General features: G+C 37.3%; 1 protein-coding gene across 1 annotated transcript; it reads right to left on the minus strand.

The window, feature by feature from the left end:
* Positions 1-286: 286 nt before the first annotated feature.
* On the minus strand, positions 287-26,893 carry lancl2 (LanC lantibiotic synthetase component C-like 2 (bacterial)). Its single transcript, XM_056738980.1, has 10 exons — positions 26,567-26,893; positions 25,730-26,061; positions 21,269-21,386; positions 19,505-19,712; positions 17,267-17,414; positions 11,848-11,994; positions 7,591-7,773; positions 6,093-6,269; positions 3,199-3,271; positions 287-1,441 (listed from the first exon to the last, which is right to left on the minus strand). The coding sequence occupies exons 2-10, from the start codon at positions 25,895-25,897 to the stop codon at positions 1,365-1,367; spliced, it is 1,299 nt and encodes a 432-aa protein (XP_056594958.1). The 5' UTR covers positions 25,898-26,061; positions 26,567-26,893; the 3' UTR covers positions 287-1,364.

Raw genomic sequence — 26,893 nt, forward strand, 5'->3', positions numbered from 1 at the left:
TAAAAAATATAAAAGTGCTTTAAACTTCACATGGGTATATTGAAATATTGACATCTGACACATCAGTATAGTGAATTTGTTTATAAAAACTATTAAAAAAATGATTTCAAACTGTTCCAACTCAATATACACCCCTAAAACATAACTCCCACCTGACACACGCCACAGAGTTTACCTGCTATTAAAAAAGAAACTACTACCTCAAAGTTCAGAATCATGACGTCAGTTTCATGTGAAATGTTGCCATATCCTCAAGAATTCAGCACAGAATGAGACATGCTTGTTTTGACCGGTTCAAAAAAAAGCTCAATTTATTGTGACATTCATAACACAGTTATGCCTGAGGAAACAAAATTTAACATGACGGGTCATTCAACAATGGATTCTTTCACCAAAACATTCATCAACAGCAACTGGAACGAAATACTTTGACATACGGGTAACACTTTACAGGAAGGTACCCCTAGATGTGTTCATTAATGATTAATAAGTCATTTACAAATGCATTATGAAGCAGTTATAACTGCATGAATAAAAAGAGGGATTCTAACAAAATACCTGCCAAACAGTGAGACATTTTTAACACGCATGTTATAAATGCTTAATAAATGTATTTATTCACTTCTTTGTCTCGAAAGCATTATTATCATTATTCATTATTATCTTGATGTTGTTTGCAATATAGTCTATCAGACTGGACACTGTAGGGTGTTATGTTGTTCTTCGTATACCTGCTCACTATTTGGCAGGTTTTTCGATGAATCCCCTTTTTATTCATGCAGTTATAACTGCTTTATAATGCATTTGTAAATGACTTATTAATCATTAAAGTACAAATGTATAAATGCTTCATAAAGGGTATGTTAATGTAAAGTGTTACCGATCAACGCAAAGCACATAATAAACAATAACACCATGTTGATATCATATCTACAGGCACATATACACCAGGACATTCCAACATGAGTACATGTGTTACCATCCTCATGCAAAGACACAGACAACATATACAGGTCCTGAACACATAAATCGCCCCTGGTGTGGGACAGACGCATCAAACCAATGCAAGCATGCAGATGAAAAAAAACTGTTTCAGCAAAACATAGTGCCAATAGATATACAGACAGAAATCAAATCTCAGCACAAAATCAACAACATATGAATAAAACCTACAAGCTACAGAGACAGAAGGAGGCGATGTTTAAAGTTATAGGCAGAAGGTTGGCTTTTTTGCGTCCGTTGTGATGAGGAAGACATTTCGTCTTCGTCATATTAAAGGGTCCATCCAGGATGTTCAAATGTGCGCTGTGAAAGCATGTAAAGCCCCAATGAAGGAGTAAAGTCTATGCTTCTAAACGTACAGGTCAAAGTTGAAAAGCAGGAAAGCAGGAGGTATCGGGCTGGGTGAGATCAGAGAGATAATGGATGGCTCCAGCCATACCTACAACCATGAAAAACACTGTGATCAGTTCTGGACAACCTTTGTTGACAACAGACACATCAAACCATCAATCCCCAAAGTGGAAAATTACTGTTATGCAAAATGCTAATCTATAGTTATGTCGAAGATCCACAAACTACCCGGCAATCTGATCCCCTGCGGCTGATGTGATACAACATCGCTTTGTTGTGAAGACACTCTGCGTGGGAGTCTGGTCCGTCTACGAACGCTAGCTTCAGAGGAAGCGACGGGAGACGCCGGCTGACCAATCATAGAGTGACTTTTAATCAGACTTGGAGTGCAGGAAGTTGGTTACCATGACAACAACAAGGTAAAGCAGCAGATAAATCACTATAGATGCCAACTCGGTATAGCTGGCGGTGAATGTAACTTGGCATGGTGACCACAAATATATACAGACGGGTGCATTTCTGAAGTCTTAGGGATGGTTTCTCGGACAAGGATTAGTTTAAGGCTGGACGACGCCTTTTGTAAAGTGTAAATTAGGATATTTAAGTCAATTTAAAGGATGCATCTTGAGAAAACCAGTTTTAAAATATGTCTTTGTAAGTTGTTTTCGATCAAGACACCTCTAACTTTTAAATTAGTTTGGGACTAGGCTTATGCCCTGTTCAGGAAACCGCCCCATAATGTGATAGTTCACTAGAAAATAACAGTTTTCAACCCTCATGTCGTTCAAAACGGGATCACGACTTTAGTCTATGGAACACAAAAGAAGATATTTGGAGAAATTTCTCAGTGGTTTTGTGTCTATACAATGGAAGTCAATGTGGTTCAATGTTATTTGGTTACCGACATTTTTCAAAATACCTTTTTTGTTCTGTAGAAGAAAGTCATTCTCTTTTTATACTCGTTTGTAAAGACATGAACGTATTTAAATGATGAGAGAATTATCCCTTTAAGGATTCAGGTAATGACTGACAGGTGTCAACAGCTTATAAACAGTATTTTCCACAAAATAGATACTGGCTTTGGTTTTTTATTTTTGGCTTTTTGCCACTTTATTGCAGAAAGCAGAGTAAAGACAGGAAATAATAGGGGGAGAGAGAGGTGGATTGGAAAATGTCATAAGATGGATTTGAACTTGGATTGCATTGAGTGCCTCATTTCAGTGTGCTAAACACTGACAGCTTTTCTTAAAACGGTCTTAAAAATGAAATAAAAATGGACCATGTGTACTTCTAAATACACATTTGTGTACTTACAATGCATGATTCATCTGTGCATATTTTTGTAAAGTCTGATTTACATTGATTATGTCTACTGTAAATACAGCATTGTAAACAGACCTTTACCTAACTGTCCTTTGTAAGAAGCGAGGACAACTATCTGGAATAAAGTCACTGCATTAAGATTTTAACGTCATGAGATTTACAAATAACGAAAATGCAAAAAACATAAAAGATAGTAGAAGGAGTATAAAATGATAGTTCACCCAAAAATGAAGCTTCTGTCATCATTTACTCACCCTCTTGTTATTCCAAACTTTTATGACTTTATTCTTCCGCGGAACACAATAGAAGATATTTTGAAGAAAGTTGGTAACCGAACAGCACTGGCACCCATTCACTTCTATTGTACGGACACAATACCAATGCAGGTGAATGGGGGCGAATTAACAACAAAATATCTTCTTTTGTGTTCTGCGGAAGTCAAACAGGTTTGAAATGACCAGAGGGTGAGTATATGATGACAGAAGTTTCATTTTTGGGTGAACTATCACTGATCAGATTTACCTTCGAAAAGAGAATAAGGCCGGTCTGGAATACGACAGCCATGGGTTCCATAATCCAGACACCATTCACCAAACTAAAAGAAAAAGAATCAGGATGCTTTCAGAAAATCAGCATCGAAACCAAAACCCGCTTGTTTTAAATGAGATTTATAATGATACGAATCACATATATAATCATTCATTAACATTCTGAAGAACATGCTCAAGTGGCACATGATGCTAGTATGCTGTGGCTGGTTGTTCGGGTATCGCTAAGCGGTTGCTAAGAGGTTCTGAAAGGCTTTAGCATATCGCTACGCGGTTGCTTACCAACCCAAGTCAAAAGAGCCCACCCTCCCTTAGTTCTCTATGATACAATGGCCAAGTCTTAGAATCATTTGTGCTTGTTCTCAAAATCGCTCAAGTGAAAAAATAGCACACTCCTTTTCATCAAGATTTATAATGTGAGGTATTTTGCAAAAAGGCCTAGTTTAAATCATAAAAGTACATTAATAACAATAGTATGCTAGATTGAAAAAATTTGAATCAGGTTTTTCTGCTTAATACTTAAATCAGAAATGAAAGATAATCGTTTATATTAACGCAAATGAAGAATAAGCCGGGGATTCACGCTGAGCGAGACGTTTTAAACTGATCCCTGAACTCAAAAAGCCTCTGTGTTCTGATGTTCTGTCTATGCAAATCTCTCAGCCCACGTCCAGTTTCTCACGGCGGATAAAAACATGAGGGATGGATGTGAATCGTTTGTTTTGACTGGCCGATTTCTGTTTCACGTTTTCACAGAAACAGCGGAAACCTTTTCACTCGAGCCGTTCAATTTTACGTGAGACGGTGTTATTCACTGCTCGACAAAAGCTAAAGAGAAGCCACTTTGGTCACGGGGGGAAATGAGAGATTGCGTCTGGCGGCGTGGGTTAATTTGGGCTGGAAAATGACTTTGGCTTTGAAAGGTTAGAGTGATAACACGAGAACAGCCGAGCCCATTATGCTTTCATTACTTCAGCAGGTTTGCCAGGCGCTGACAATTATAGGCAAGTTGCCGGGAAACCAGCGGCCAAAGCCTCCATCAATCTTTTTGAGTTCACAGCATTGTGTGCTGATCAGTGATCAGAAATCCATTTTTGCCAGCGAGTTAATAACAGCTAAAATCAGAAGTGACTCCGGTAGCTGACCCTGGAATATCACTTTGAGGTCGATAATAGACTCCAGCTCAGGATAAAATCAAACATGATACTAAATCGTTTTAAAATGGTTTTAATTCAGAAAATGTTGTATGTAGACAGTTTCAGCGGCAACAACATAAACGAACGTTAACGTCCGGTAGACCTCAAAGAATCAATAATCGTATAACATTTTATACCGTTATTATACAGTAAAATATTAAAGGGGTCACAGCTAAAACGAATATTATTGTTTTTTTAGATGTAGGGCGATTTAGGGTTAAAAAACGCTGTATTTTTCACATACAATGCATGTTTGTATTTCATCTTTGCTCAGCCTCTCTGTGAAAAGCGAGGTGTGCCATGATCGGCCAGTTAATCAGTGCTTACTGATTGGTCGAATTCTGCAAGCATGTGACGGAACTGTAACGCCTCTTACCATATTTGGATCATCAGGTTCCAAAGCAATTGTACTGATAGGTACACCCACCTTACTTGCGTATACATTTGGGCGGTCTTAGTCAAATCATACCACAAACTGACTGGTTACACGAGGCGTTTCAGGCAGGTCGGGGTGAGCATTTGCTTTTAGACAGAATGCATCTTTTGTTCCGACAATTTCGTTTATGCAATTTTACGTGTCGTATAGATTCATGGGCATATTATAACACACCAAAGACACAGAAAAACACAAATTCGTACCATATAACCCCTGTAATATAAATGTAAATTAAGTATAAAATAAAGTGTTATATTATAACCAAACAGACAGTCAGTTAACTTATGGCAGGCTTTGCGTCCGAATGAAACCGTCTAAAAAGTAGCGGCTGAATGTGATGTCCTGGTGGCATATGTGTACAATATTTGCTGTTAATCCATTCTCAATAAGAGATAAACGGTACAAAACGAACAAATCACAAAACTTAAGGTATTTATTTAAACAAAATTATTTTGCAAAAATGCAAAGAGAATATGGGTTTTATTGTAATATACAAAGAAATGCATAGAAAAACAAAAGCTCAGATGAAATATAACAAAAACCCTAAGTACAGTTTTATCTGTTATTCATATTTTGTTTAATAACAGTTTAATCTCCAAATGCAGCATGCATAGAGATTTTTCTTGTAATTATAGTTTTAAATAAAGAACAAAGATATCAAATCTCTAAGTAGGACATCACTTTCGGCCACTACTGTATTTAAAAGATAATTGTATTTTGTTAACAATTTATATAAACTGTACATAAATGTTTATTTCTAATAAAAACGTTAAATCATTTTGCTTATGGTCAAATACTGCAAAAACTTATTTAGATCTGAAAAATATGAAACATGAGGATTTTGAAAAATGAGTGCCTAAGATCCTAAGATTCGACAAGCCAAACAAGCAAATTTGTGACATTAATATTAATTTCTTTGTCCTTTAAAGGAAAAGTCTACCCCAAAATGGAAATTCTGTCATGAATAGTCATCCTCAAGTTGTTTCAAACCTGTATAAATTTCTTTGTTCTTTTGAACACAAAATTTGATATTTTGAAGCATTTATGAAAACAAATGGTAGACAAAGGTGCCCCAGAACTGACAGTTTCTAAACAATCTCTCAATATCTATTAACACCCAAATCCGCAATCTAGGTTTTTACTTTCCTGATGAAAAGGAGTGTGGAAAATAATTGTCAAGGGTCAAAAATCTTTTATCGACAGATAATGAGATGCTCTTCAATCACTAACACACACCTTGCAGGCACGATACAGGTACTTCTTATCCTGTGTGAGATGGTAGAGGGAGAGAAAGGCATATCCATTCCCCGCTGTGCCATGACAGAGCCCGTAACCTTTCCTCAGTAAACCTCTCTGCCATATCAACTCTCCACATTCAACAGCATCTTTCACGTATTTATCATCCTTGAAGACCTAAAAAAAAATCAAAAGAGTTGTGTGTTTTCTATCATTTCTTTAATTAATCTCTGAATCACGGCAAAGTCATACTTATTATGAATTCATTACAGAGTGTTCTGTTGTTCTGCGTGTTGATTGTTCTTTTATTTTTCTATATGTCTGTATTGCTTATGAAAATGTAATAAACTTGATTGCTTTTACTCAAAATGTCTTTTTGTAAATTTAAACATCATACTTTTGTAGATTTACACTTGAATAACAAGTGTAATATAGTTAATAAACATAACAAACTTTGTTTCAGACATTAGTATTATGCAGTTGTATTCCATTATTGTGAGAATGAGAGTATTTTATTGTGTGTGACGCAAACAGGTCTGGCGTCTGGTGTCATTTGTGGAAACTACGGTGTTAAAAAACTGGAAGAATAATTCCGTTTCCAAATATAACACACGCTCAATTTCCCTTCTAGCCATGAAGCTACCACCACAGACAGAGATAAAGAGAGATTGAGATAGAGCGGGTGAGAGAGTTACTGTAGTGAGAGAGAATGTGAGAAATAAACTGTCCTAGAAATGAACAGCCTCTTTTGCATTTTAAACATCTTGATGCAATAAACAAGTAACACTTACGAACTAGTGTTTGTGACAATTCATTAAAAAGTGTTAAAAATGTAAAGTCTGATAACGTAATGATTCTAAACATGACTATGATGTGTCATTTAGATCCAAATAAGTGTTTTATGGTTTAATAAAAATACTAAAACGTAAGAAAACTATGCGTGTCACCACTAGATGTCGCTGTTGGATACTTTATGAAAAAAGCAGAAGCAAAATCTTGTGCTGTAAACAATGACTGGTTTTATATTACTGACACTGAATGGCACAAAGAACACAAAAAAATCCTAATACACAACCTTCACTTTAATTTGTTCATAGTTTGCTCGATCCTGTCCCTGAAGGACCCTCAACACTACACGGTTAAGGAGAAACGACTGTATTATTCATATTGACTACAGCGACAATTACAAATATGAATTTGTATAGAATCTGTTTTAAATGTTTGTTTGTTATTTGTATGTGTGTGTACAGGTGTACTTTCTATTCTGGGGACCCAAAACACACAAGGGGTCCATGAGGCTTAGATTTAAGGGTGGGATGGTTAGTGGTAAAAGATAGAAAATACCATTAGGTCATCATAAAAAGTCTAACAACTAAAAAAAGTCCTGGTAAAATGTAGTTTGTGTGTAAACAGTGGTGGTTGTGCACAGAAATGATGTCTACAGATTGTGTACGTGGTAACAGCAAAGTTTGTTTGTGGAGGTGTGTTTGTCACTCACTTTATGAGCCATGATGAGCATATGCACCACCCCAGGTGCTCCGTGACACCAGTGCACCAGTCTGTCGGTCTCGTTGCTGAGGGATGATGGGTAATTACCCGAGCGAAACTTCTTGTGCCGCACGTAATCGACACTAGGCCGAAGCAGCTCATTCAAAATGTCCTGATTTACTTTAGCACTGGGCTGCATACAGAAACACAGAGGAAGGTCATTTAACTTTCAAAACGTACTTTTGAAAAATATACAACTTCAAAAAATCAAACTGGCTAAAGTTTCCTTTTTTTTTGTTCGGCAACATATAACATATGTTTATATGTACATACATTTACTGTACGCCCAGTCCTTTCCCGTAAAGACGCAGACACAGAATTATTTCAAAAATCTACAGCGCAAATTTGCATTTATTGATTCACTTACAGCGGGTAAAGAGCGGAGCCATGTGTCAAAGTGAATTTAGCAATGTTAGGCTTAATAACCACTGAAGGTTCCTACAGAGCTACAAGAGCTACTGCAGTAAGAACACATTAAGGAGAGGACGGCATCCTAGCAGGAACAACAGCTGCGATTTACCAGATCGACTGCGGAAGCAATGGACCCTTCACAAATGTGCCACAGCCTCCGCTGATGCTACTAATGAGTGTTCATATAAGAAAAATGATGCCTACTGGTAGTTCGGAGCTTGAAAGTGCCCTTTAAAAACCACTGATATTACATTCAAATCTGAACACATCCCTTTTAAGTACATTAAACAAACCAGTGAATGAAACATCAAGGCAACACACGCCTACATAAATATTTACACACTCCACTACAATACAGGCCACCGGACCATGTCCTCATGCGTCATCGTGATGCACATCCAACGTTACCTTGACGACCAGAAGCATCAGCTTGCAGCATCAAAACTGCTTTGTCCCACTTTTTATTCCAAGCCAAAATATTATATTATAATTATGTGATCTTTTAATTGGTCACATATGAATTCACATTATATTTTAGGTCTAATGTGTAAAGTAACTATTTGGATTCAAACAAACCCCCCAGTGACATTTTCTGTAAGTTGACCCACACACAAATCATTCCGCTTGGGAAAGATGCTATTTTTCTAACCCATTTATGCCTACTAGGCAAAAAATCTCATCCCGTGGCACACTGGACAGCATAATACAGCATTTTGTGAGGCAATTTAACATGGCTGATGAAACCTGTGAGACTAAAATCTCGCATCCAATGCATGGGGACATGACAGATTTCAGAGCAGATGCTTCGTATAGCCAGAGGCTTGGAAAGAGAAAGAACTAAAACTGAGGGATGCTTTCCTATAATATTGCTTAAACTATTGCTGTTAACAAAGCTATTGGATTACAAATATAGTTTCCTACGTGTCCATATGTAGTAGCTGCAAAGATCTCAACCTTTATTGCATGGGATTTAAGTCAGTTTTACGCTTGTCAGGGCAAGGTGTGGAAATGGTCAGCTTGCATAGAGACTGATGGAATATGGGGTTATAGGAGTCTCGGGACACCCGTTCGAGTGGGTGGTCGTGGGGAGTAGTGGTCAATAATGGAAAGCACAAATATAGACTTTTGCAGGGAGACTTAGGATCAAGTCATTTTCTTAAATTGCATTCTACAGAATAGATTGAATTAGTCTAGAGATCAATAAAGCAGAAGATGATAAGGGGGTCTCAAGGTGGTTATGAATGTGTGTAAATCGGTTTAGAACACAGCAGGAATCTTTTAGAGCCTTAAAGGGATAGGGTCCCCTAAAAATTGTGAATGTTTATTTACCGTGATGTCTCGTTCTTCTGCGAAACACAAAACAAATATTTTGAGAAATGTCTAAGTGGGTTTGTGTCCAGAAAATTGAAGTCAGTGGGGGTCAGTGCTGTTCGGTTACCATTTTTGAAAATATCTTCTTTCATGATGTGTAGAAGATAGAAGTTCATATAGGTTTGGAATGACATGAGGATGAGTAAATAAAAAAAGAATGTTAATTTTTTGGCGAACTATCACTTTAACCACTACAGAATACCACCACAATCTCTAAGGCTGGTAGAATTATGTGATTATTAAGTGAATCGTGGGACTTAAGCAGGTTTTTATTTCTTATTTTTTATAAATCTAACTTTGTGCAATCCTCTACCTCTTACTTTGGTCACGAGGCTGCACAATAGGAGTGTAACAAATGATACAATAATAGAAACTTTGTCTATCCGGTGGGAAGCATATTTTTCAAGATATCATATTTCTGGCCAAGAAAATCAATATCAGCTTCTAAAGTCTGGAATACACAACACGACTTTTAAAATCTGAACAGATCTTTTTTTAAACTAGACATAACACACTTGCAGACCTTTTTAAGATGTGACAGAAAATTTTTAAAAACGCATTCATTTTACAAATATATCTCCAGCTGTCAGGCTTACCAAGAAAGTAAGTTCATAAAACAGTGTTTGAATCAATGCCCATAACTTCGAAGGAAACTTTTCCAATATGATCGTTGCCTCAGGTCACCATTTCATTCCAGATTGCATCTATTAACACTGTCATGACAAAGCCTTTGCTTAAGGAGTTCAACATTAAAACTTAATTTACTTCAATTAAGGACTTTTATCTGCCGGTCAGAAGTGTGCCGAATCAGCACTAAAGTCAGCTCGCCAAAACTCATTCACTTCTAACAACCTGAGCTAAATGTGAACCGCTGGGCATTCCTCCAAAGCAGTAAGTCAAGCAAACCCTCACAGTCACAAATTTAAACTATACATCACCCCGAAACAATCCTGCACCTGACTTCAGTAAGGAATGGCTGATATAAGCAAGGTGCAGGCAGATATGTTTAAAGTATCAAAAACTATAACGTCACTATATTAGTAAATGTATATATTGATAGATGATTTTATGCAAAGCAGTTTTTTCTGTACACCCTTGGTACAAAATGCAATTTGTTTTTTCTTCACAAAGTTGTTTGCACTTAAATAGATGACTCAACATCGCCGTTTAATTGAAATTGTTTAGTGTGTACTATAAAACACTCCCTTGGGAAAAAACAGCATACATTGCAATCTCCTACGCCTGCACTCAGCTATTTTAGGGACAAACTGATGAAACAAAGCATTCAGAAAAAAGCATTCTCCGCATGTTTCAGAAGGTTGCTTGATGGGCATCCAGACGCACAGCGTGTTAAGTGTCTTTATTACACGGCTCGTTGGAATGCTTGATTCTGATTGGCCGGTTGCGACATTTGCAGGTTCGTTATTCCCAGATAACAACCGCTCAAAACTAAAAACACACAGTAACCCGGACGCACCAAATCATTTGAGTTTTTTGGACAAATTAAATATTAATATGTCTTTTAATTATGTATATGACATTATATTTACTAACGATTAAAACAAATTGCCTGTTCATGACATTTGAACGCCGTTTCTTATCCTAAAACCAAAAGTAAACAGCTTTTCCCCGCAAAGATTCTGCACTTGTAGAACACGTGTGTCAGGTAAAAATAAAGCCATATTTGTTTTATATATTAGACATAAACATCAAACAATGAATTACATGATTTTAATATTTATTTTTCTGTAAACACATACGTTAGAAACGGTATCACAGAAAACTTGAGTGGTTTTGAAACCTTAACTCTTTTAAACCGGTATTCGGCCCATGCCTTATTTCATGTCCAGTGTTTTTTCTCATGTGGCAAGTAGCCGTGTAATAAGCGGGATAATGTACAAGCAGCCGGCTGTTATCACAAAATAATCCCCTTCAGTTTTATAACTATACAGACTGATAATGATTGAATTGAAATGTAGCTTATTGATTGATCCAGATTCGGTTTCATCTTTGAATCAGTATTGAATACTTCATCCAGGACTGTTTAATTATCATGTATCTAATAACAATTAGATAATAAACGCTATTAAAGAAATGAATGCAGTAAAGACAGGTCTTTATCAAGAGTTATCAATTTCACTAGAAAAGGTTTAATAAAATCAATGGGACATTAATATACAAAATAAAATAAAATAAACAGATAAATCAGCTATAATGAACACTGCGATAGTCCATAAAAATTAAGAACTGACTGTTTTAAATTCATAGCGACTTCATAGCGATTCAATCTCCAAAAGGGATTTCACCATAAGCCGAATTGAAGAACAACTAAATATCCGTCTTTTACTGTACTTTACTGCACAGTTGGCCTATAAATGCTATAAAAAACAAAGAAATAAACACACACAAGAAATGTCCTACTGACCTGCATGAGCATGTAGTAGATGCCGGCCACGCCATGAGCTGCTCCAACATATTGTTTCTGATGCCACTCGTACAGCAGTGGGCAGCGCTCGGTTTTCTTCTCTTCTTTTGACAAGTTCTTCCCCGACTCCAAAATAGCCATCACCACCTTGAAACAACAGATTTCAGTGGGATTATACAGTGGCCCGTTTATGGATGTTTTGGCAACTTTGCAGTCATCAGCAAGCAAGTGTATTCCAATATGTTAATAATATGAAGCATACAAAAGCATGAAAGGGTTTAGCTTTTCTGTAATCCAATGCAAACGTATTTTTTAGCTCAAATAAAAGGGGCCATTATTCCATTCCAATGTGCTACTTTTTTTTTATATGTAAACATGCGTTTGACGGACGTGTATCACCGTTACGTTCGCGTTTTTTGAAGCACCTCGCACACGAGCGCTGCGTTTTTAAGAATTTGTGTCAAGTAAAATAAAATAAGAACTTAGTGTAGTGCAGCTCATCAATGTAAGTTCCAAAAGCAGTGAACCAATCAGAAGAATTTGGAGGCGGGGCAATTGTTGCAAGCTTCTGCAAGTTGGCATGACAACTGTCTTATTTGAGGCAACATGGCGGAGGAGGCGCATAGTGGCTGTGTCCTGATACCCGCATCTCAAGACCATCGCATTGTAGGCTGTGCATTTAAAAAAAACATATCTGTCTGAATGGCCCATAAGAGAACAATCAAACAACCACACCTCCATGTTTATTGGTATAACACCTCATTAGTATTGCAATACAGGAACAGACCAATCTTTTCCATCTGGCATACTTAGGAAGGAAGACATGCAATGCCACATGCAACTGCACGAGAGTCTTATTCTCCACTTATGTTCAAACTTCAAAGAGAAAGACCACATAAGATGCCCACTACTGTATGCATGACCGATGAGATTAGACGTGACAGTCGTGTCTCTTCTGAGAGTCTACAGGGAGGTGCTTAATTAACCCCTAAAACATCTTTGCTATGTAGCGGCAGAGACAAGGGCAGAAGAAGATAAAGTGCCTTGTCATAATGCAGAAGCAAGTTAAAGGAACATTTCCCCCTTTCAAAACGAAAAATCAACAATCACGCTCGGGCACTGTTCAGGGCATGTAAATTGGAAGGTTTTTATTCTGAAGAACAGTACACTGCTTTAACATGTTGAAGCTTCAAGAGACAATGGATCAATTGCTATAATTAAAGTCACGTTTTTCACTTCATTTTTAAGATCCTTAAGCATCATTTTCGAAGGTTCAAGGCTTTAGTCTCATCCATTGAAATTGCATGGAAAAGGTGCAATGAGAAGCCACATGGGATTACAACATGAGAGCGGATATCTATCAAAAATAAGCATTAAAGGAAACCTGTTTTCACGTGTTTATATGCATAGTGATAAACAGGCTACGCTGAAAACCACGTTCGCATGGAAGTTTGAGACCAGCGGGTTTCTCGCGTGCAGTGACATCATCGTCGATAGTCTGTTTAGTAATTAAAAATGCAGCGGGAAAACAGTCAGAAGCTTTATTTTTATTTCTCTTGTCGTATCCGCAGTACCTGCATATCAACAATAGTTCTTCATTTCAACGCTTCTACACAAACTACATGATTCCAGAGCGGACTTTTAAACGTTATTTTAATATAACTTCCGTTTGGGACTTTTACTACTGTGCTTTCAGACATATGCACATAAACAAAACTGAGGGAAAACCAGTAAGGCATTTTCATGCAGCACTATATCGGAGTAGTGGGCAAAAAACAACACCTGCCGATCAGTTTTTGCTTAATCTGTTTATGACCGTTCCCTGATAAAAGAAAAACGTTTTACACGTTTACATGGACATACATATATCAGCTTAATAAGCATAATCGGCGTAAGACTGTACATGTAAACGCAATCATTCTCTCAGTCAGGACATGGACCAAAGTGCTGAGTAATGGGAGTCAGAAAGCGTTCTAGATTAGCCGTGATAAGCACACATGAAGTGGTGTCTCTGTCTTTTCTCTAGAACTGCCCGGTCACCAAATAAGAGCCCCTGCAGCATGAGAACGAGTGAAACCCATGAGAGCAGTGTGCATTCTGTATGAATGCCAAAAGTACAAATTTAAACCTTTGCCCCATTCTGCCTCTTTTCAGACATATTATGCTATCAATCATATTATTGTGCTCCTCATTTGTCAGATTAGACTATATGAACACTTCCACAACAACAGTATCAAGACAGCAACATCTTAAAGAACAAAATGATAAGAACTGATAATAATAAACAACAAATTATTGATAATAATATTGCCGTAGATATTAGTAAACATTTCTATTATAGCCATATTGCCTGCATTTCAAATGCATGGATGATATTTAAGGCATCTTCATCTGTTTTTAAATCAATGTTGAAAACATGCCTTTTTGATTTGGAGCTTTGTCAATGAGAACTTTCTACTGTATTGATTCTTATAGTAATTGTTTTGAAATGTTTTTTATTGATTTTTTTTATTGTGCAGCACATGGTTGTGTTTCATAGTGTTATATAAACAGAAGTGACATTGACAAATCCTGCCTTAAAGTGACAGTTCAATCCACAAATATTCAGTCATCCTTTCCACACCCTCAAATTGCTCCAAATCTGTATACATTTTGTTGTTTGGAAGAATGCTTGTAGCCAAACATTTCTTGGACCCCATTGACCACCATTGTAGGAAAATTACAATGACAGCCAAAAGTGCCCTAGAACTGTTGGCTTTTCTACATCCTTCAAAACATCTTCTTTTGTGTTCAACAAAACATAGAAATTCATAAAGGTTTTTTCCTACTATGGTAGTCAATGGTGGCAAAGAACTGTTTGGTTACAAGCATTCTTCCAAATATCTTTCTCTGTGTTCACCACAACAAAGAAATTTCGAACACCTTAAGGGCTAGTAAATGATGATAGAATTTTCATTTTTGGGTGAACGATTCCTTTTAAACTTAAAAAGCCCTCCAAATCATATAATAAGCATTTACTTTAAGCCAATATCTACTTCTTCCTGAAAAACTATTTGTAGAAAAAGTCTCTGCGTGGTTTCGAAAGCAAAACCCAAATATTTTCATTTAAATATTTCCCTCAGAGGACAAAGCTGCTAAAAAGGAACCTGAAAGAAATGAAAACAGACAAGAGATGAAATTCAAGGTGCAGTCAACAGAGAACAGGCTTAAAGCGGCCCTAACACACAAGGTTTCTGCCAATATCATAATAATCTTGAGTTCCTATAGAGTAGTATTGCATACTTCACATCTTCAAAGAGTATTTAGTTTTCATCACATTTATAAAAGATAGATACAGCTTTACGTTTTTTTCCGAAATCATACAGTGCGTCGAGGGGGGAGGGGTAGGCTGAACTAAAGCACATGCGCACCCATTGTCAATAAAACACAGACATCATTTCCACTCACTGCATGCTGTTTATGTCTGGCATCTTTTAGCGCTGGGACGGCTCCATGTATCAGTTTCAAACAATCTCCAAATCCAGCGTTATATCCATCGTTCATATGACATTCATCACCCAAATGCAGTGAACAAACAACCACCTGAACTCTCCAGCAAAAGACTTTCTGAAACCTGTACGATCGCTGGGGGAGTGTATCAAGCTCAGAAATACTACATAATACGCCCAACACGTTTTTGACAAGATAACCATGTTAAACATGAGAAGACAGCACGTTTAACATTGTAAAGAAGTCAAATACATGAAACACCGTTGCTGGGCCGCTTTAAAAGCCAAAAGAGTTACTACAGAAACTGCAATTAAACGCCTATATAAAACCAGCGGATATCAAATGTCAGTTTTTAGCTGCCATTAACTGTAAAAGCCCAAAGGAGAATAAACAGACCATTAACGTGTTTCCTTTAAAGTCTGCTTTAAGCAAACATTAAAGACAAAAAGATATTAAAGGGCTAAAGACAGCTAGAATAAAAGACTGTTTGTATTCACTGCAGTTCAATCTACTGCATCTGTCTATCTTTGTATGAAAAGTATTTACAGACATTGGATGTATAACATACAGTATATATTTAAACGTTTCACATACACATGACAGTGTGATCAACACGGTCTGCATTTAAACGGAAACCAGGAAAACGGATAAAAACTCTGTACTATGCACGCTAGGCCAATGGATGACGATGTTGTCGTATAAAAATATGTGTATATGTGTCCCTTGGCACATGCAATTATAAGCCAAAAGTGCTTTTTAATACCATTGGTCGACGGGTATGTGTGTTACAAGGCTGGAAAATGTAAATAGTGTGTCTCCGCTTGTATTATTGGTGCAGCAAAGCCACATTTTTTGGGGGAAACGTTAATACATAGTCGAGCAGCTGGAGCTCACAATACGGGAAGCCGGCATATTGTTTTGGCCATACTCACTCAACTGAGCACGTAAAACGTATGCATGTGATGTCATCGTTTTCACAAAGTTACGTCTTGAAGTTTACATGGAAACGGTGGAATTTTCAAGAAGTGGCACTTTGAGAGACGTTTTCAAAAGTTCGCGTTTTCAGTCTTCAGAATGCTTTCTCTGTCTAAACGAACGGCTAAAACGCATAAAACGTTTTTCGATTTCAGTTGAACACCGAGTCGTATAAACGGCCTCTCAGTTATTGACCTGCATTAGAATGGCTTCTGCTTGTTTGTTGCCTTACCGTAGACCTGGTCAGCCCTGAGAGCAGTGCTAAGAATATCCCTCCAGTACTATACACAGGGGGTGAGGAGAATGTGTTTGAGAGAGATCCAAACCCTTTCATGTGGCTGCAGAGCACGGATTTGACACCTTTCTAACCCTGCCATATTCTTCCCCTTTGCAAAAATGACACACACACACTTTCTTACACCCTCAAGGTGTCCACGGTTTGATTATTTCCGCCCCTGAAGGGTGCAATGCAGCAGAGCAAAAAAATGCTGCGTATATCTATTGATGTCTTAGCTTGAACTGCTGCACCACACGCGTCTTTTATCAGCGCGCTTATTAACCATCAGATCTCCACGTCCTGAATTCAACTCGACCGCATTATAGACGCAAACATGAAGTACACAGTTTGCCAACAAACACATTTCTCTCTTCTTTTTAAGCTGCATCCTGGTACGTCCTGCCCACATGCGCTGTACTTGGACGGTGGCCAACACACGAAGGCTATAATGTATGACGCGGAGTAAATCGGCCCACGAGAGGCTAAACATTTACACCGCAGGTCAACGGGTTTAATGCATCTGACGCAGCGTCTGGGAAAAGAAGACATACAAACACAACCAACCATCCTCCAGAGATCCAACAGAAGAAGCAGCAGACTACTAGTTTTTAGGAATCAGATGAATTGCCTGTTTCGTCCCAAAAGTGTTTTTTATTTGTGGTATGACATAATAATCACCTTAGCGATGGTGGTGTCATCCACCGTCTCAGGCCCAATTTCTTTATTGACGTACAGCAATGCGAAGAGGTATCCGGCCCGCCCGTATAGAAGCTCATCGGGCATGTCAGAGTCGGGACTGAGAACCGCACGCTGGAGCTGGAGCAATCTGAACGGAGAGAAATATGAAAATGATGATTTTGGGGAATTCTTGTAGTACTTTTCACTTCTGTTTTATGCCCCAACAAGCTTTCAATTTGGAGGAAAGGCTTTTTCGCATTTCCACTAGAAGCAGACAACTTCAACAACACTATACAATATATATTTTAACATTTAATTCAATTATAAAGATCTTAATAATTATTGAGATTATGCTTTTTTGCACTCTTAACTGAAACCTGCTTGTAGCAACATGAGAGTGACAAGAGATCAGGTTTTATGGGATATCTAAACAGGCTCATGCTGAGAGCTGCAGTCTAGCAGACAATTCATCAGAGCAATGAGTGCAGAGCACACATCATGCGGCATGCACCCCGCAGAACCAATGAGATCCACACAGACGGCATGAGCGAGACAGATGTATCAATATCGCAGAGGCGTGTGTTTCTAAAACACTTAAGAGCTTCTAAAGCCCTATTCGGACAGGATTGGTTTTACATGGGGAGGTGGGGTCAAAGCATTTTACCACAGGATGCCTGTAATGTTAATGCCCAATTTCCACACAATAAAAAAAAAGATAATGTGCCAGTAGATTTGATAATGAAGAAATTATTAAAATGTACTTAGTATAATTATGTTCCTGTTTTTAACAAAAAAGCGAGTTACCATAACGTAGAAAAACTTGGGAAAAATCTACTAATTTTGGTGGTTAAGATTTTATTTGAAAAAATGTAAATCCAACTCACTTTTATTATGTTAAAACCATTTAAATTGGTCAAATTAAGGCTTCTTATTTATTTTGTCTTGAAAATACATAAATCCTTTTTGATATAACTACCTTGGCAGTTGACCTGAACTTCCCAGCATGCTTTGTGTCTGACTGCATTAGGAGATTCATGTTCAAGATTAAAGGTCATTTGAAGTGTTTTTCAGTAAAATAAAAGACGTGTTCGTGTTTTTTTTTGACTTACCTTTGAGATTTAGGAGAGTTTTGGTATTATATTTAAGTTTGGGTTGTGCCTTAGCTGAGGGTGCACGATATGAGTTATGAAGTGTGTTATTTCACTTATTGAGCAGTAACTGTGCTTTTGCCAGTACAGAGACCACCAGTCTCTTCTTACTTGACAATCTACGTTGAAAAACAATATTTCTATATGATATTAAGTGATCCGTGAAGTTTGAGTTAGACACATGATATTCTTCGGCATAATTTTGTTTTCTTCTAGTAACATTTACTTGATATTTAAACAAAAACTAAATGTATTTAAGAAGTAGAATTTACTTTATTCGGGTTAGTAAATTGTACTTAAAAAAATGTTCGTGCAAATTGTTTGGAGGAATTTATCATGTAAATTCTACAAGTAGTTTTTTTCAGTGCAGGATTAAAAATCTTAGGAAGACTAGAAGTGGGAAGGGTAACTCGATTTACGCACCGCTGCATCCCGTCATCATGTGCATATGACGTTGCTTTATGATATCACGTGCACAACCATATACAGTATTTAAGGGATCATGTATATAAATTCAAAATAAAGCCCGATGCCTACATCCCTATTGCGGATCTGTGCCTAGAACAAGTGCTTTTTCCCACCGCATAAAAGGCAACTTCATCAGGCACCTCAATACTCTAACAACCGCGGAAACTACATTTAACCAGAAAAAGACATTACACATTTACGTGGATATTTACAGCTAGGTAGTAATCCACGCCTTTTTACAGAAGGTAAAAGTCGTCGTAATCTTTCCCGACATTGGCACACTCGGACAGGACTTAAATTACTAAAAAGCTCCGGTAATAATTCCTTTACCTCACCTTCCCATAAAAAAATAATCCTGTTTGAATAGGGTTTGAAACCAAAGCAATCTCAAACTCATTCTCGTATTCATTGGTTTTGATGTCATTTAAGAACAACAACACAGAGGTGGTTTGAAGACAGATCAAGTATATCTAGTAACACGATTCAATCGAAACATACACAAACTGCTTTATACATAATTATTATTAAAAGTGACAAATGGAATAGTCTGTTATTAGGGCAAATTTTAGGCCCTGAAAGTCTTAAACTGCCAAATATTAGTAAGTCTGAAAATGGTTCTTACTTAGTGATACACTCCTGGGACTCAGCCTGGTTTTGTAAGCGGTGGTGTATAACCGCACCTACGGCTAATGGCCCAGCATCTCCACAGAGGAAGGTGACACGCCGTCCGTTTAGGTTGCGCAGCGTGCGTTTGACGTAATCCTGAGCGCGCTGCAGATGAGAGGCCTCGTGGGTCACGCGGTGAAGCTGCAGGTAGAGCAGGGCTATGCCTGGAGACGACATTCATTTTTCAATGCATTGGGATATCACCAATTATACAAATAAATAATGTGTATTATTTCAAAATTGAAGAATTGTTTGAATAAAAATGTATTATTTAAAGTCCCTCTGTGGCTGAAATCAAGTTTATAACGTTGTTTATATGTCCGAACTGACGTGGAAAAGATGTGGAAGTGGAGGCGGGGGGCTAATATGAATATTAATAAATCTGCGTATAATAAATGAGGTGACCACATTCAGTGAAGATTCAAGTAATTTTAAGTCATGAAGAAATTATTGTCACGGGAAAAAACTTTTAGTTGGAGACTTTGGCACAAGAATATCACTTTTTGGTCTTTGATGGTGCTGCTGTTACTTTTTTCTTTTTTATTATTAAGAGTTTCAGAAAACATTGTTTTTAAAAAAATACACTGAATAGTTATGTCGATGGTTAATTATTTGTCAGGGTAAGTATAATTTTTTAGTTGATAAAACTAGTTTTTAAAATATGCAAACTGGCATTATAAAAGCGGTTCAAAACATATCCCCTTAAAACGCTATTGTTCTCAACTACTTATTAAAAATAGTTAAAGGAATATGACTTGAGCTTTATCAATTAGAACAGTAACAAACATTGAAGTTTGTGTACTGAGAACATTAAAAGGGGTCATGAATTGAAAAATCGAAATGGTCTTGATCTTGTATAAAATGTCAACGCACTACAAAACCTCCGTATGTTTCAGAGTGCAAAACGTCCTTGTTGGACCAAAAACAATGTCACAGAAGAGGAGCAGCGCCACATGTCCTATATCAAAAAACACAGTTGATCCGTTGCGCAGATCTAAAAAACTTCCAGCCAAGAAGAAAAAGTATAAATCCGCACACATTTATAATAAATTTTGGCTTACAGTGCTTCTCAAAAAACTCTTTAAACCAATAATTAATCCGAGGACGTAAAAACAAGTGCGAAATGTTTTCGAGAGACAGCCTGAGGAAGAGCTATGCCCAGTTGCCATTCCTGAGCATTCTGATAAAACACTGGAAACAAAGTGTGCATAATGACGCTCATTAAAGATAATCAAAATATTTTAGACTTCTGTATATTTTCTGCATGGCCGTTGGAAGCATGTATATTTAAGAGTGTATAAACATGTTCTATGGTGTAGTGAGTCAGAACCGTGACCAGTAATTTTGACACTAAGCCAGATGTATAAATATTGCAAGATGAAGAATATTTGTGATGTTATCAATAGATCATTCAAAAATGTACTCCATGTGCCAGTGTTGCAAAATCGCAGTTCATTGCACAAAAATTCTGTCTTTTTGGATGTGTTTTCGTTTGGATGTCACAGATTTTCCACTGCTTCAACCTCGCCGCTACTCATGCAATAAACTGCACTGCGACAAGGTAAGACATGTTTTAGATTTAATCCTGTTTGCGTTTAATTTCAGAGAAAGATAAAATCTAATTGTGACCTATCGATGAAAGAAGTTGAATGTGCCACATAAACATCATACGTTTTTTCACATTAACTGTTAATGCATGCTGATTTTGTTTGGTATTCACCTGTCCAGCCTGTATAAGTGGAAAAATCATGTGGATCTGCAGTCTTCAAGCCCTCCTCCATTTGCAGAAGAAGATCTTTGATCTTGTTCTGCACTTTCTTCTCAAAGGCATCACTGATCTATTTCCAGGGAAGAAAGACAGAATTCATGACTATTAGACATCAAACAACTGTAGCTCCCACTGTGTATATAGTAATGATCTGAGGAAGACTGAGAAAAAAAAGCATACTATTCAAACACTGTGTATTCTCTTATCCATGTCAAAATACATGTGAAATAGTTTTACGTTAAGTAAACCTCAGATTGCCCTAAAACTCAATAAACTCAAGACGTTTTGCCTTAAGGCTGTGCAACAGAAGCAAACGGAGAGCCATTTTTACAAAGTTTTAATGACCCTAGAATCAAATACAGACTAAAGAGAATAGTTAGTTGTTTACTGAACTACTAGAGGGGGTGGATTGAATCAGACAACCATGGTGAGGTACTTTATGTAGGATATGTCATAACCTAAAACGTTGAAAACCCCTGATGATGCGGCAAATAATCAAAAAATGTTTTTGTTTTGGGTCTTGATTTACATTTTGAGCACATTTCCCAGAAATAGCTTACCCAATGTCGATTGAGAGATGGTAGAAGCACTCAAGGGATTGTGGGTAAATATTTTAAATAGTGTCCAATATGATCAATATGGTCAGTTCTGGTCCTTGATTGGCTGAGTGGAGTTCTAAGCTGATATAAAAAAACTTTTTATAATGGCTGACCGCACCACATAGCCTAAATATCATTTTATTTACTTCATTTCATGAAACCTTGCTATCCATATGATCCAGTTATATAGCAGTAAGCCTTGAGAAGCAGTGGCTTACAGTGCATTAAATAACAGCTACAGGGTTGTATGCACTCGCTTCGTTTCGTACCACAACGCCCTTAGCTGTTATAAAATGCACTTTAACCCACTGCCCTTGGGGCTTATTGCTTTATTATAAGTTTAATATTCAGGATATATACACAACACTAAAGCAATAGTGGTAATAATGTCGGCTCCTGCGAGAACTGATAAACCAGATTTAGTCAGCCACCGTTGTGCTCAAAAACAAAGATATGCTGTATTTTATCAACAAGAACATTCTCTCCATAATCATCCAGAAATCTGTGAGCTTCAGGAATACTATAAGCCTGCATTAAACAGTATTAAAGTAATAGTAATACTATGTCTGCAATGTTGGCACTGTCTTTCAAACATTTAACAGGCATATTATGCTGAGACAATTGTTTTTGCATATTGGGAAAAGCGTCTAAGGGACAGGACTTTGCCATATCAGTTGTTGGCATATCACTTACAATATTTGCAATTGAAAATCATTCACTACACAAAAGAAGAGAGGCTTTCAAAACGTATCTGTCATTGGCTAATACTATGACACTGTTGCCAGGGGACTATTGTGATGTCTGACCTCTGTATTGTTTTGTTCCTATACAATTGCTACCCGATCTACACTTTATATCGGATTATACTTCTTAATTTAATTTGGAGCATCCTGACTCAATCTAAACAAACATGATTCAACAAAATGAAGTGAGCCAATGCAACTTGGCATAGCAGCTTTGGCAAAAAGCTTGTATTTATTACAATTACATTTCCAAACAAAATGCATTTTTTAATGAATAATTTTGGTTAGAAGTAGAACTGCAGATTGGTCAATACAGTTTTTCTGCAGTGCTACGAAAAACTAGGATAACTGCTCATTACAGTGATTAATCATTAAATTTACACAGTTTATTTTTATCGGTGCTTATGTCGCAAAAAGTCATCAATTTTATTAGAATTGAAAACTCTGTCATCATTTACTCACCTTCGAGTTGTTCCAAATCTGTATAAATTTGTTTGTTCTGATGACACACAGGAAAGTAAATTTGGAAGAATGCTTATAAACAAACAGATTTTGTCCCCCATTGACTCCCATATTAGGAAAAATTACATTTTCATTTTGTTTGGTTCTGTCTAACACAAAAGAAGAGATTTTGAAGATTGTATGACAGCAAAAAGGTCTGTGGCACTTTTGACTACCATTGTTCTTTTTTTACTATGGGTATCAATTGGGGTAAAATCTGTCTGGTTTTAAGCATGCTTTCATATATCTTTCTCTGTATGCATCAGAACAAACACATTTATACAGAAGTAAATGATGACAGAATTTTCATTTTTGGGTGAAGTATCCCTTTAAGCATCATCTTGATATGGTTTTAAAAGGTATTGAAAGAGGTTCCATGCATTAGGCCTACATGCTGGGTTGGCTGCTCATTCTTCATTCTTCATTCCACAAAGTTTTGAATTTAAAAAAGAAAGTGAAAGCTTAGTCATTGGGACCCATTTCCTTTATTTGACATATAAAATTAACTAATCTTATTGTCCATATTCCATCTGTCAACAAAATGGAGTATATATTATGATAAACTCAAGCTGGCACACTAGATCCTTCAAATAGACAGCAAATAATCCTTGACGACCAAATAGCCTCTGGAAGACCGCACACTGGTTGAACATCCTATGCAAAGACATACAACATATTAAGAAAGATCAAATCAGAAGCTGCTGGATATATCAAGCCTTATGACTGCTATTTGCTAGTCTCATGGGATTTGGCAGGCAGACAAGCTTGTTCTAAGGGGGCATCACTGGGGTATTCTTCATGTGAAAATATAGTTTAGGGGACCCGTCAATCATCTTTACCTGGCTTAAATAAGTGGAGAGACTTTAAGAAGTCTCCTCCTGAGACGGCACATCTTAAAAGTCCAAAATGCTGCTACATTAAATACAAAAGTATTCCTGCGGCTCATAATGATTTACGTCTTATAAAGTGATTTTATCGGTATTTAAATGATATATAAAAATATATATTTTTTATATTAAATTTTTTATTTTTAATTACAACGTTATTATCAGCGATGCATTACACAGGCAAGCGTTTAGCGGATGCGATAGGTTGCGTTCTAAAACGCGTTTTGTGCCCTATCCGTAGGAAGGGTACACCTTGTGAACGGTTGTCTCAGAAAAGGGGAAAACAATGTTGTTTTTATCACTCCATTCATTATGTATAAAGACTATATTTACAAAAAACAGCTGTTCATCTCCCCCAGAACTCGCACTATACAAAGGATCTGCCCTATAAGTGTGTGGGGCACATGCATGCGATTGGAATTCACCCAAAGATGTGATAATAGCGTTCAGTTTCTTGCATAGATCAATTGACTCGCTTTATAAAGCGCTAATTTAACGCAACAAGGGGCAGGGATTACTTTTGTGTTGAATGTATTTACCTTAATTAGTTTTAATTAAACTTTAATTAATTCAACCAAATATCTTCATAAATATCATCTTGAAAAACAATGCCACCCACACCTTGGATGTACTGGAGGACTGTGGGTGAGTAAATTATTAGCAATTTTTGAGTAAAGTAACATATTAGGGAATATAAAATACAATTAAAAATAAATATCCCTCTTGAAAAGGCACAAATACTGGATGCAATATTTGTGTGCATGTTTTAATATAGGCTATGGCCTATACGTAACAGCAACAGAAACAGTATAAAAGGAACAAAACGCAATAAATAACAGAAATACAAAACAACAAAAGAAATGAGTATATAGTAAGAAACGGCAGTTATTGTGACCTTTCTTATTGACAGTAAGCGAAACTGCGACCGTTGAGTGGGTGTCCACAGTTCCACACTTTACATTTTCGGTATAAAAAGTGCATCATCCGGGTATTTACAGTGCACTTCTTTTTTGAGGATTTTCAACGTGAACGCAATACCCACACTATTTATACTACAAAACGGCATAGAATAGTGCATAAGTGCACGATTTGGGACGCAGCTCTTGACTCTCAAATGACTCGTTCGGCGATTCATCTGTCTAATCCCCTTCTTTCTGTCAACCTACTCTGAGCTGATTGGTCAGATGGTCTAGTCTGTTGTGAATGGTAGTGTAGTGTCTCAAATGTAATGTAGGTGGGCATTACATGGAATGACAAAAATGCGACCCGGAACTGAAATTAGAACGCCGGACGACTCGTTCGCGTGATTCAGAGTCGACTCTTTTTTCCCAAGCCAGAAACTTTGTTATTCGTTCACTTTCGGCTTTACAACTTGGCTACATACATTCACACACAGCAACATTACAGCAACGCCGCATTAAATGTTATTGTTTACAATGTAATATTTACTCTTTAATGCCTCAAAAATAATCCACTGTCTCTTGAGTCTGAAATATAGGACATCTACTTCTTCTGGTCAGGCTGTCTAAAAATATTTAGACACTTGACAGACCTGAATTATTAAAATAACAAAAATATGACAACTTAAAACGTTATCATGTTTACGTGTATTGTAAGAGGACAGCAGGTCTGCAGGGACAGTTCATGCAAACATGAAAAGCTGCAAATGAATCGATCACAAACCTTCCCGTTCGCATCAAAAGGATCGTTGCTGTTACTGTCCTCTTCTGAATTTGAAGACACAAGCACTCCCTGGTCCCAGTCTGAGAAAGGGTTATTAAAACTGCGTTCCTCCATCTCTGATTCGGAACCCGTGACAAGCTTCAGTCTTTTTGACATGTTCTCTCCCATTTCAACGGCGGCTCGCCGGGGACAAATACACTTCTGCTGGCGTGCGGAGAAAATCGCGTTTTCGTTTTCTCGTTTGAAGACTGAGGCTGGTCCTGATGCTGCTTGACTGTCGATGCTATTGATAAGGATTAGAAGTCACTCCGAGGGCATTTGTGGCTTTATCCCTTTTGCAAGAAATACAAAAGCGTGCAAAATGTTAAAAACACGGAAGAATAGAAAGTAAATGAATCATAGGACGACAAATTACAATTATGTCATTAACACGCCCAACCCCGTATGACTTCCTTTCTTCCGTGAAGCACAAGACAGAATGTCAAGGACTGACACCACACTTTCATTGCATCCTTTCTACCCCATACAAGTGAATGGGGACTGAAGCTGTCACCAACATTCTGCATCTTTTGTGCTTCACGGAAAACGAAAGTACGGACTGGAAATAACACGATGACAATATAATCATGCCGTAAATTCACATTTTGGGATCAAGCGTTTATTCAATGGAAATCGCTCATTCATCTCGAGGACAAAATAATGTGTCGTCGTAAAACTGTTTCCCAAGAAAACCAAAGCAAAACATGCCCATGCACATTATAGTCTACTTTCGTAACAGAGCATCCCATTCATGAAAAGCGAGCAGGTTTAATAGCAAACGAGCGTTTAAATGCTTACATTTCAGTGCGACATTATCGAGAGACGCAGAGCTTGATCTAAAGCAGAATGATTGGAGTCCTGAAGAAAATGTTCAGCCGTTCAACATCCATCAAAGAAAGCATCAATGCGATCAGATCAGTTAAAGCCAGTTAGGATGCATCGTCCTCGATCGCAATCACCATGTGCAATTTTACCACTTCTTTGCTTTTTCATTTCCGGGGTTTGACTTTCTCTACATACACGCACTGAGCGGACAGGAGATCCGACTGGTGACACCAGAGCAGACAGATGATGAGGATTATTGTCTCTATCTTCAACACATTTGAGACACTGGAGGAAACAGAT

This window comes from Triplophysa dalaica, chromosome 23 (genome assembly GCF_015846415.1).
Source record: "Triplophysa dalaica isolate WHDGS20190420 chromosome 23, ASM1584641v1, whole genome shotgun sequence".
Lineage (NCBI taxonomy): Eukaryota > Metazoa > Chordata > Actinopteri > Cypriniformes > Nemacheilidae > Triplophysa > Triplophysa dalaica.